The sequence below is a fragment of the Rhipicephalus microplus genome, chromosome 10, assembly GCF_043290135.1.
Source record: "Rhipicephalus microplus isolate Deutch F79 chromosome 10, USDA_Rmic, whole genome shotgun sequence".
NCBI lineage: Eukaryota > Metazoa > Arthropoda > Arachnida > Ixodida > Ixodidae > Rhipicephalus > Rhipicephalus microplus.
Genome location: NC_134709.1, coordinates 28,045,710 through 28,057,816, shown reverse-complemented (window position 1 = coordinate 28,057,816; position 12,107 = coordinate 28,045,710). Strand labels below are relative to the sequence as shown.

General features: G+C 44.3%; 1 protein-coding gene across 5 annotated transcripts in view; it reads left to right on the top strand.

Annotated features, from left to right (window-relative positions):
• The window catches only part of LOC119181309 (microtubule-associated serine/threonine (MAST) protein kinase dop), a 259,056-nt gene that overhangs the window by 187,061 nt on the left and 59,888 nt on the right, over positions 1-12,107 (top strand). Inside the window, exon 1 of one of the 5 annotated variants that reach the window (XM_075875314.1) lies at positions 2,067-2,469. The exons of the other annotated variants lie outside the window; for them this stretch is intronic. Coding sequence (XP_075731429.1) covers positions 2,215-2,469 — 255 coding nt within the window. The 5' untranslated portion in view covers positions 2,067-2,214. Of the gene's footprint in view, positions 1-2,066; positions 2,470-12,107 lie in introns of those variants that run through there. 5 annotated transcript variants of the gene reach the window in all.

Here is a 12,107-nt window from a genome sequence, read left to right as displayed (position 1 = left end):
CAACTCGACGCCGCTCGTATAACGTGCGCGGAGAACGTGTTTCCACGGGTGCGTTAAAACTCTTCTCAGTGAAACAGCGACCTTGCCTATCTCGATTGGCCGGACTAATTGGCTTGGAGAACTAGCCACCGCGGTGTACATTTTTTTTTCTTTTTAATGCCGGAATAATTGCAAAGCATCAACTCCACGCGCTTTTTTTTTTCCTCTCCTGCTTTCGCAAAACCGCTCGTGCGAAGCAGGTGCCGAGATCTATCTCTCCAGAGTTAAACTACGAGACCTCCTGAAAGCACAATCTCCGCCGCATCGTGCGCACTCAAGCGCTGACCCGCTATCTCGAGAGCTTACGAGAACGCAGCAGTAGCTGAAAAAAAAAAAATGAAAGCACGAGGCTAACCCCCCCCCCCCCCCCCCTCTCGAGAAGAAACTCTTGAGAGTAGGGCGGCGTGAGGCTATCGGTTTCGTTCGCACGTGGTAACGCGTTAATAAGAATAACCCCAACTCCAACGTAAGACTGCCGTCGCCGCGTCGGCCACACGTACGTCATACGCCAGACAGATCGATACGCGCTAAACCACCACAGCTACGCGAGCGAGTGTTACTCCGTGCTACGCCTCGGCTATCGTATATTTTTGTTTGTTACTCAGGGGCACACCTACGTTTAAGGGGTCCCGGTGGTGGCTTTTCTCGTTGGAAACGGCCCAGACGTCGCACTCCGCGTCGGACCTTTTGCCATCGTTCTTTCGATGTCGATTCGATCGATTCACCCGTTGTACGCTTTCTTCTGTAGCTCCCCCCGTCTGATATAGACTGCTGAAGGAGACCGGGCAACGTTTTATAACGACCTCCACGTTCCCAGTACGATTCTGTCGCTGTTTTACGTATTCGCATTGATTCTAGGTCCGTCTAGAGGTTCAGGTTTTGCGCCGCTGTTTTCGCTGTGAACGCGACAATCCTGACGTAGCGGGGACAGTTAGGACGGCTTCAAACTTGTCCATGCATCGCACGCCACTGCCTCATTCTGCAAATGTTGTGGATTTGTCGCGGGTTTAACACGAAAGGAAAACTTAGTTTCGGATCGGTGTGCTGTGTTCGAGTGATGCAAAGTCTGTGCGGCGGTTTCCATCGAATCACGTGTGCTTCGGCGACGAACTGCTGTCTTTCGTTGAACTCGGCACCGAAGGGCAACCGATTCTTCCTGCTGCTCCAAGCGCAGCAATCGCCATGTCAAGACCACCGTCGAGACAGCGAAACGCCAGCAACGTCAAGAGTGAAGTGGGGACACCCTGCTCCCAGCTGCAACATCGATAACAACGAAAGTGCTTAGTTAATCGGAAAAAAAAAAAAACCCCATCCGTTAGTCGTTAAACTGGGAAGCGTGTGACGCTGCATCTGCGGTGCGAGACCAAAGTCAACGAACTAGCCAATCACACATACCTCCGGTTGAGTCGGGCAACAATAGATAGACTACGTGCACCTCCTTCGTACGTCGATGCGTTGATTATTACGAACTCTTTTTGCTATTGTCTCGCGTCTCCGATACTTTTGAAAATGTCAATCAATCTGTGATTTCCGGCAGCTATCGTCAGTGTTTTTTTTTTTTTTTCCCGATATGCAGATAGAGAGCGATTTGTCGAACGAACGAAACTATGGAAATACCGAAGTTGTTAGTGTGAACGTCTGCTGCATCATCGAATACTCGTCGGCCCTCGAAATTTTTTTCCGCCACTATGTGAGTTGCCCGGACGCCTGCGCATTGCGTCAAGTGCTCTGAAACGCCTTGCAAAAAAAAAATATATATATATTGGAAAGACTTTCCGCAACCGTGGTGTCGAGAAATCCTGTTACCCTGTCAAGACTACACGGACCCCTTGAAAAATCACGCACAGAAGCACGCTTATCATCCTCCCAGTTTTATGGGAGCGTTTGGCGCTTAGTGAACCCGAAATCCCCGCCGTCCCTTCACTACGGTATGACAGCGAGGTTCCTGTCTGAGCCGAGCGAAGAACACTTTGACTGTGAAGCCGCCGAAGGTGAAACGAATTCGTGACGACGTGTTGGCGAAAAGGATAGGAAAAAAAAAAAACGTCTGGTCATGGGAGGCGTTTGTAATGATGGCTCCTCTGCGCGAGGAAGAACACCGCAGACCGGGCAGAAGCGCTGAGGGAGAGCAGAAGTAACAGAAGTGTGGCGTCCTGTGCGCCGACGTGCGTGTAAATGGAGAAGACTTCTTCGAAAGACGTCGTCGGTCCGACGACCTCCTCGCGTCGCGGTCCCGGAGGTCTGCTGCCGTCGCCCACGTTGCCGTGCGTCTCGGCCTCTTCGACCACGGCGGACGACGACTCGAGCGGCAGCTGCGGCAGCACGGGCAGCGGCAGCGGCATTTGCCGCAGCGCGAGCGAGTCGCTGCTTCGCAAGCGTAGCCTCACGCTCGCCCTGCCGCTCAACCTGTCCTCCGTCATTCAGCTCAAGGTGAGCTTTCGTGTTCGTAATGGTTCTTTAACTTTCCTCCTAAAACACGTGAATAATATCTCTGCGCTCCACTTGAAGCATCCGTGTGTTTCGAGGCGCGCGCGCTGGTTGTATGTGTGTGTGTGGGGTGGGGGGGGGGGGGGGGTTGGCAGGAAAAAGTGCATAACTACCGTCTAGCGCATAGTATCGTAGTATGTACTTTAATTTGCGCTTGATTACTCGCTAAGACATCCTTTTCAGTCTGTATGTTTGTGTGTGTGTGCGATATGTACACACACACACGCGCGCACACACATATGCACACACACGCACGCATGCACACACACAAATAAACACAGGCGTGCACAAGGGGGGTAAGTGCCCCCCCCCCCGGTTGCCTAAGAGGGGGAGCCCATGTATTGAATCAGACCCGTGTGTTGAATCTCACCTCAAGGGGAACCCTGCAGACGCCTACGCACACACATACACATTCTACCACAAATCTTAATTGTACAAATGCCATTTTTCATTAGTGTGAGGGTACGCAAAAAGACGAACTATGCTACTTTTTTTTTTGCAATGTCAGAGTTGTAATAATAAAACATGAAGCACTGCCATTGTGATTTTGTGACATGGCAATCCGCAGACTTGAGAAATGCTACCTACTCTTGGGATACATCAGTCAGATCACCAACCTGTGAAACTTGCGAGCTTTTTTTTTTTCCAGATGCGAGCACACTTTTGCGACGTGCCGTTCTGCCAACATACAGATCGCCTCAATACAACTAGGCTTTTTTATGCTTGGAAACTCGGTTGATGCACCAAAGGTTTGAAGTATTGCTTCGAGAACACGTCCGATGTACGTGCAAAAAATCTAGCTCGCCCAAACGTTTCAAAACATGCGTCATACTCATTCGGTCAAGCTAAAGTCCGGTAACTTGACCTGTACTGCAGAACTGCAATATGGGCAGTTATGCAGAGCAAGGCTTTTTGCCAGTTTTAACAGGTAGTGAATGTGGACTCCGTGCTTCAAGATTTATTAGCATCAAAGTGCACACAAAAGGGGTGGATGAGGGAAATTTATGAAAAAATGTTTTGAGCTCTGTGCAATACGTAACAAGGCAAAGATGATTTCTTGGAAACGAAAATTCACTCCACTTTTCCCCTATTTTTTCAGAATTCTTATTGTGTTTGAAAAAAATTATTTCAAGATATCCTAGCATGACATGTAGGAACAAATGTTATGAATTCATGGTGATAATGCTGCCATTGTCGTGCATTGCCGTCTTTGCGTGTATTGTTGTGCATTTGGGGTCTTACTGTCATAGCGATGCGGTGGTGGTCATTCCATTTCTGCGATGACCGCTTCATCATCCTATTGTCACGTTTTCCTTGCCATACATTTGTCATCATTCAGAATTATGATCACTGTATTCATTGTTTGTGAAGTGTGGTGAGGAATATACTTGCAAAACAGTGATGTCATAGAAAGATGCTTTGTTTGCTTGCACATATTGTATATTCCTCGAACTCTTACACGTGTTTTCTTGGCAACACATTGACGTCCCAGTGGAAACGAATGCCTTTATTTTTTTAATCTTGGATCCAAACGACAGCTTAACTCTTGTCTTTTGGCACGACTCGCAACTTATTGTGCTTTTTTCCACATATTTGCGCTTTTGTTTCCACTCAGAAAACCTCTACATATCGTAAAACTCAAAAGATTGTTTAATTTTGAAATGACGTTAATCAGAATTTATTTGTACTCAATGTAGCTTTACAAACAACACCGACTAGGGTGCTTTACATCTGCTTGTTAAGGGAGATTAATTTCCAACTGCTCTGTCTGTGCAATGAAGAGAAAAAAATGCAAAAAATGCAAGCATCAAATTTTAGGTCCACAGTTAACGACAGAATGTGGTTCAAGTACTGGCAAGCGTTTCATAGCTTGAGTGATGCTTGGGCTCAATTAGCTCCGAGCTCATACTGTTGGATGCAAGCCATTGTAGTTGACGCCACCCATTTGTGCACATTGGTGTCTATTGGATACATGCACAACATGAGGTCTTCATTATTTGCCCTCAGGTTTTACATACATCCAGTGTGCTTAGTTCTTGTGGTCTTGATGTTAGCAGTTACTTTGGGCACTTACACTATGTAAAAAGTATGACCTTCAAGTTAGGATTCCCTCAGCTTTGAGTGAGTTCTCTGAGGGAATGGGGTGTAGACTTTTAGTCAAATGCCGTTGTCCTGTGTGGCAAGGTTTAGCACTTCTTGCTGACTTACCAGTTTCCCCAGCCTCTTCCTTTAATCTAGCACACCAGCGTGTATTTATAGATATCCACTCAACCTACGTAGCTGAACTTCGTTTTATTTAGTGACACTTAGAGAGGTTTAGCTCCATATTTTTCAAGTAAGTCTATTCAGTTGGCAATGCGGAGGTCATACCTTGCACCTGTGTGAGTGCCCGAAAACTCGCAACTCTCATCACGCTTTGGTCACGCCTGTAGCCCACGTGCATGACAAAAGTGTGAGGAAAGCGAATTTGCCAAGACTTGGTCTGTTTGTTCTTTCTTGTGCTGGCAGCCGTCACAGAAGATGCACTTGGCACATGCATGTGGTCACGCGGTAACAAAGGAGGCATCGACTGCCAAAAAATGTGCTGCTTGCATCACTTTGTGTGCTCTCTTCTCTCACTCTTCCCTCTCTGCACGTTGGTTTTTTTCGTTCTGTCCCTCAATTTCCAGCCTGATACGTGTGCAAGTTTTTCTCGTGACTGCTAGGTTGTGCCTAAGGTTTCGTCGAAGCAAGGTACTCTGAGAACTCCACAAAGCAGTGCATCGAATTGTTTCTCTCTCTCTCTTTTTCTTTGAAGATTAAAAAGTTGGATTGGTAAACTAGATACCTTTGAAGAAAAAGTCACTCTTCCCATAGTAGGCACAGACACCAAAGCTGTTCAAGAAGATGTAAAAGTGTTAAAGCAGAAATTGCCGCTCATCTTAAGCTATATCACATTTCATATATCAGGTGCACTGCTATGGTAGCCAGCGAGAGTTCTTGCAAGAGATGTGTTTGCTGCAAACAATACCTGAGTGATTTTACCACCTGTTGTGTCTTTTTTTTTTAATTTATAGATTGAGTAATTAATGAAGATGCTTTGTCTCTCAGATATAAACGAACCCCATTATTTATGCCTGTTGTCACTAGGTCGTTCTGGATCGGTTAGCATCTCTTTGTTTTTACCATATCGTGGCCTTTGGTATTACTTCCAGTAGTGTGCAGCTGGAGAGCCCGTCAGAGAGGCCACGTTGACAATGGCGAAAACCAGGGGCAAGGCGCGTGGACTTTACATCTGTCTCACCGAACTTCTCGCATGACTTACACAGTATTGCACTGAATCTATGAAACAAAGAATACTTATAAAGCCTCAAAATAAACCCATGTCGGCTTCTATGAAAGAAAGCACCGATGTTGAAAAAAACTCGATCTGGGACCCACAAGTTGAAACCTGTGACTGACTGCAATAGATTTGTATTGGCTGGTTTGACAAACTGGCAAATTCAGAGATTTTTTGCAGACGTGCTCTGTTGTGCACACTCTGTGTCCTCGTTCTTATGTTTTTCCGCACATCTTTAAGCGTTGCTAAGCTTCCCACGATGACAGCTCTTCTAGGGCGCTCGCTCTTCCGTCTGCTCTGGCCCACAGGCTAGTATATCATGAACGGCGGCGGCCAGCTTGACTGGCAAACTCATTTACTGGTTGTGTCTTTCTTCCTATACTCGCCCTTGACAGTTGAATAGATTGGGGGGGGGTGGGGGTGGACAGTGGCTATCTTGTCGCCATTCATATCTGACAAAGCCTGCGAAACAAAGCCTTGATAAGCAAAAACGGCATTAAAGTCAGTAACGGTGCTGAGTTTTTTTCGCTGCCCAAACAAAGTGCAAGTTTTGCGAAATGCTTGCAAACCAGTTTGACTCACCAGGAAATGTAGTCACTTTCTTATCCACTCGACGTCAACGCTGTTGGGTGGAAGAAAAGCAGTGACTTTTTTTGACAAAAGGTTAAAGCACTGCTTCCAAAAGGAAAAAGTAGAAATTGATTAGTGGCCAAGGACTTCAGGTCGTGGTTGTTCTCGAACAGCAGGGACGAGATAGCATCACCCGTTCAGGGACTTAAGTCCAATGACTTGACACTCTGATGACTTCAGGAAAACGGCAATGAGGAAGTAAATTTATGCAAATTGCCTGTTGAGCTTAAATTGATGAGCTTTTCAACAGAACAGCACGTGAAAGCGGCTATATTAGTGTAGGCATTGTGTATTGGCCGCCTCGGTGGCCTAACTTGCCATTTTAAGATGTGCTGCGTGCCACATGATTTAATGCATCTTCTCGATAAATAATAGTGCTACAATTTGTCAGAAACTTAGCTATAATTGTAAACAGCTCTAGGTACTGCCCCTCGTTTTATGCTTGGAAGATGTGCAAAATTTGAATCTACACTAATAAGATAGATTTCTGTTCAAGCAGCGTGACTAAGTCACATCTTTTTAACCAGTGACAACACAACATAGAGATTTGGTCTGCTTTAGATCTATTTTAAGATGCTGTCTGCAAAATTTTGTCATTGTTTCATTTTTGAGGTCTGTATAAACTTGATTCTTGAAATAGCTGATAATTTTTACAACATGCAATAGTTCTTTAAGAAAATTGGCTGTTAAAAGAATAATAAGCTACCGGCATTATGTTTTAACTTTTCTTTAGTGCAACGAACATAACTGATATTGATGCAGCAGGTCTATACTGGGGCTTTCTAACTAAAACTGCCTTTATACATCACTTCAATTTTTTTGCCTCTCTTCTGTGTAAAAATTTAAATAGTTTGTGAGATGCTGATGGTTTTCAAACCTTGCCTCTTCGTTTGTTTTTTTTGCAACTGAATACCATCAACCCTGCATTTCAACTAAAATTAGAGGGGAAAGTGTGTGCCATTGCATTGCCACAGTTTTTTTATTCTTTTTTACAAGACCAATGTTAATACTACAGCTTTTTTAACATAATACCTTCGTGGGCAACCCACACTCATATTTACATATTTTTAATTTGCGTGTTCACGTGCTTGTATGTGTGTATATAATGCATTACGTGTTTATACGGCAATATTTCTTGTCATCTAATACAGCATATTCAATCATGGCTCATGAGCAAGAAAAAAGACTTTTTCAGGGCGGGACAGGCTGATACATATGAATGAGATATTTAGATTTCTTAGCTACAACAGATTTCTAAGGAGAGCTTTCAGTATGTGGTGCATACTGCTTCTAAATGTGCAAATTTAACACCATGTGGCTGTTGCAGTATAGCCTTCATTGCTCTTGTGCTGCTAAACCTTTCAAAACTAACATTCGTTTTGGCACAGTGGCCATTGTTTTTGGTCACAATGTTGTGTAAATTCTGCCACCTAGGCGGTTTAGGAAGTGGAGAGTGACAACCCTTGCGGCACGGCTGCTTGGGACTTCAGCAAGCTGCTGCAGCTGTGTGTCCCGATACTGCACTTTTGTTTCTTGCCGGAGCTGCTGCTTTGACAGCTCAATAAATGCACTGCACTAACCCCTACCTATTGTCGGTGAACCTGCACCGACCTGTTGCAGTGAGATTCCGTGATTGGCACGTGGCAAAATGCATTCTATTCAGGCTTATCACTTGTGGCAGAGCTTGCTGGGGTTAGCCCGGTGATGAGCTTCGGGTTTTCCATAACTTTGTAGAAGACTGTGGTGTGTTTTGATGTTCATAATTTTTCAACACTAACTTAAATACAGTAAGAGTTAATCACAACGTATGAATAAATACCAGCTCTGCGCAGAGCAGTACGCTCATCACTCACCTGTGTAAGAGGGCCTTGCAAGCGGATTTCCTTTCAAATCATAAGAATTCTACCTGTGCTAATGTAAATACCATGCATACAAAAAACTGAAGGTTCATTGCTCCAGCCTAAAATATGATCTCTGGCTAAATAGTGACGTCAAAATCTTTGATGAAGTTTGCTTGGACATTCAACTGGGACATTGAACCAGCAATGTGAACATGTCTCTTGTGGATTCATTGCTTACAGGAACTAGCATGATGGCCTTTACGGAAGATGCTGGCATTGCACAGCAGTATTTTTATTTGTTCTTGATCGTTTCACGCTTCAAGCATCTAAATTTCACTTAAATATGTGTGAAATAAAGGCAATCGTGTTGCATACATTAATATTAATTTGTACCAACCTCTCTACATTTCAGCTGTCATTTTCTAGCTCTTTTTCAGGGTGTTTTATGCACGTTTCTGGTCATGATTTTCAAAGCAAGGACATTTGGAAGAATGGCTCAGGAGTTCTAAGTGCGGTTCATTTATGGAGTGGCTATCAAGGGTTCTGCAGGGCTCATACAACGGAAATAACATTCTCGTAAAAACAGCTCGTATTGACACTTCGAAGTGGGGTCTATTGTCATCATGATGTGGTGTTCTACCGTTGCTGCTCGCTGGTTTGTTTGTTTGGGCACGTGCACATTCGTTACGAACTTGGGTCGAGAACTCACATTGCCAAACCAGCTTGACTAACATCATGTTGTCTTTTGCGAACTCGTTAAATGAGACTGCGCCTCTAGTTTGAAATCTGCATCAGAACAGTTGGAGCCGAAAGGGGCACTGACTTCCGAGCAGGAACCCAACATTCCGATTGACGAAGGTCAACTGCGTGCACGACAATAGCCTCGTACGGCACTACAAGTGCAGATCTCAAAGATTGCTATGCACATAGGATATAACAAGATGCGATTGAAGACTTGGTTGGTGGTGAGCACTTAGTTCATACAATCAAGATGAAGTCTGGGACATCGTTGGAAACCTGAAATATTGCACGAATTGATTGATTGATATGTGGGGTGTAAAATCCCAAGATCACCATATAAATATGAGAGGCGTTATAGTGGAGGACTTTGGAAATTTCTACCTCCTGGTTTTCTGAGCACACAAGTCTACAGCATTTTCGGTTCTATTAAAAATGCAGTCGCCGCAGCTGAATACCTTAGCCACTAGACCACCGTGGTGGAGCCAATATTGCACGAAATGTGTTACCTGGTAATTTACTAGGTATCATAGGTTGGCAAAAAAAAAAAAGTGGAACTCACTCAGACTCTCCCAAGAAATATATTTTGCGCTTTGGACTCACTCGGACTCATCAAAATTTTCCTGAACTGAGCTTGCTCAGACTCACACTCGCAAAAATTTCCTTCAACCGGACCCGCTCGGACCGAGACTTGCCAAAATATTACTCACCCGGACTCGCTCATACTCAGACGCGTGGCTCGATATGAGTCTGAGTGAGTTGACTCGGAATTGAGCTCATCGAGCTATGCCAAGCCTAGATGTCTTCTGCAGAATTGAAAGACCATGCTGATTATAATTTTCTTCGTTAAAGGCACTTTTTATGTGGAGTTTGGAAACGTACACACCAAATCTTTTGTTTTTAAGCAGCAGAGCTTAAACACTTTTCAGGATTGTGGTTCACTTTAAAAATGTGAGCTGCTCATCAGGAAATGCTGTGAATGCGTGCTTTGCTACGCACTGCAGAGGCTGTTGGAGACTATGTAAAGCTCGCGTTAAACTTTACTACTGTCAAGGATTTCTTCATAAGCCTAGCCCCCTCACCCCTTTAGATAAAATGCTATATACATCTCTACTTTTCTCATTTTATTTTTTATTTATTATTGTTTTTGTGTGTGGGGGGGGTAATGGGGGCGCAGATCTAGACCTCCCATGACACAGCTTTTCCTTGTCTCAAGTGGAACGTCCCTACAGATGTGACCTATGCACCCACACCTCACTATGTGTCAGCTTGCACCTGGGGCTAAGCCATCTGTGTCAGGCTTTGCAAACGTTCGAGGCGTTTGAGGACAATGGTCGTGTCACTCGCTCCACTGAGAGCTGCCTTTTTTCCAAGCGACTGTGCGGGCCGCTGTGTTTTGAATGGGTGGGTGATGACTTTGGGCCTGTGGGCGGCTGTGTGTGCAGTTTCACGTGAACGTGTACAAGGAAGCTCTTAAGTTAGCACGTAAACTTCATAACACGAACGTTTCTACTCCTTAGCATGAACTGCTGTCTGACCCAGTAAAATAGCACTGAGTACGGAGGCTAGTAATCAAAGCTTGGCCCATGCCAGGGCTGCCTTTATTAAACAGTCTATGCTCCAACTAGGACATAAGCTTTTCTGAACACCTCTAAATAAGCTCTGTGTGCTTTCGCCAGTGTTTTTATGTGGGTTTTGCATGGGGCGATCTTAGAAACCCAATCGCAGCGAGGTTAAAAAGAGCTAGCTAGCAAGTGCTGCTGAAAGGTGCACACTGGAGGCACCAGGATGTTGCGACACCCATGTGGGTTGCATTATTGGCTAATAGAGGTTAGTAATAAGTGTTAGAAAAGTTTGTGTACAGTCTAGTTGGAGCATACTGGACGATAAAGGCAGCGCTGCTAAGTTTAAAAGATGGAAAACGCTCTGTTTGTGTCATTTTCATTTTCTGTCTTTGAACTTGGCAGCCTTTATCGCCCACTCTTTATAGGCATACCCAGAAGCTTGCTTACCTTATCTGTCTGATGAGAACATTTCATCTCAAGGAAAGGTTTGTAGTAGTGTAGTAGGAAGCAGGAAACGAGGACACAAGAAACTCCCAACGAACACAGGTGCAAAAGGTAGCGCAAGTGTTATCTTTGAAGTTCTAATTTTAATTTGAGAATTGGCCAAACATACACACACAGAAAACCCCATGGTTGCAATATCAGGGAAAGTTTACATCTCGCAACTAGAAAACAGGCGCGCGCAACAAATATGGCATTGACATCAAAATAAAATGGCTTGCTCAACCATTGCTTGTAGATTCATCCATTCTTTCTGCTGAATTTTTTTGTATCATAGAACCACATTGCAAGTGCGAAATCAAACAATATGCAAAGTGAACATGCTCGTGCGTGTGTGTGTGTGTGCACGTGTGCTCACACACCCATGCGACAGACAGGCAGACCCATCTTAAGTGCTGGATTACAGCTGACATTGACTTGGCTGTGGACTTGTGCTGAGCTGTAACCATACGAGAAATAACCATTAATTGTGCATGGGCAACTCGTGGTGTTGAGTTCAGACACCTTGTTTATTTCCTAAACACGAAAGATTCTCATCTACCAAACCAGGACAAAGCTGCATTGTTGACCTGCTTGGTTCCCAGAGGATATCAGTAATGAGCCTGTGATTTGTTCTATCAGAAATTTTGCACTTGTATGCTTTTATCTACCCAGTAGCTATTAAATAAAAAACTATAAATTTATGTGGTTCTACTAAGCAAGTTTGGCAGGGAATCGCTAAATCAGTCACTGTTAATTTAGTGGTTGTGCCAATATCACTGAGTGTCACAAGATCGAAACGTGGCATTGCTTTATGTATATGTCATTATTGTGATGGTTCAGGACAGTGTAGCTATCATAGACAGTGCATTTGCACACCTTTAATTCTTATGAACTTAATCTCCTCCATGTCAGGTTGTAACAGTACTTGGTTGCATTCTAAGAACAAGTTTCATTGTGCATTCATGTTCTGTGCTGGGTCGATATCGAGAGAAAAATTATTGCTCA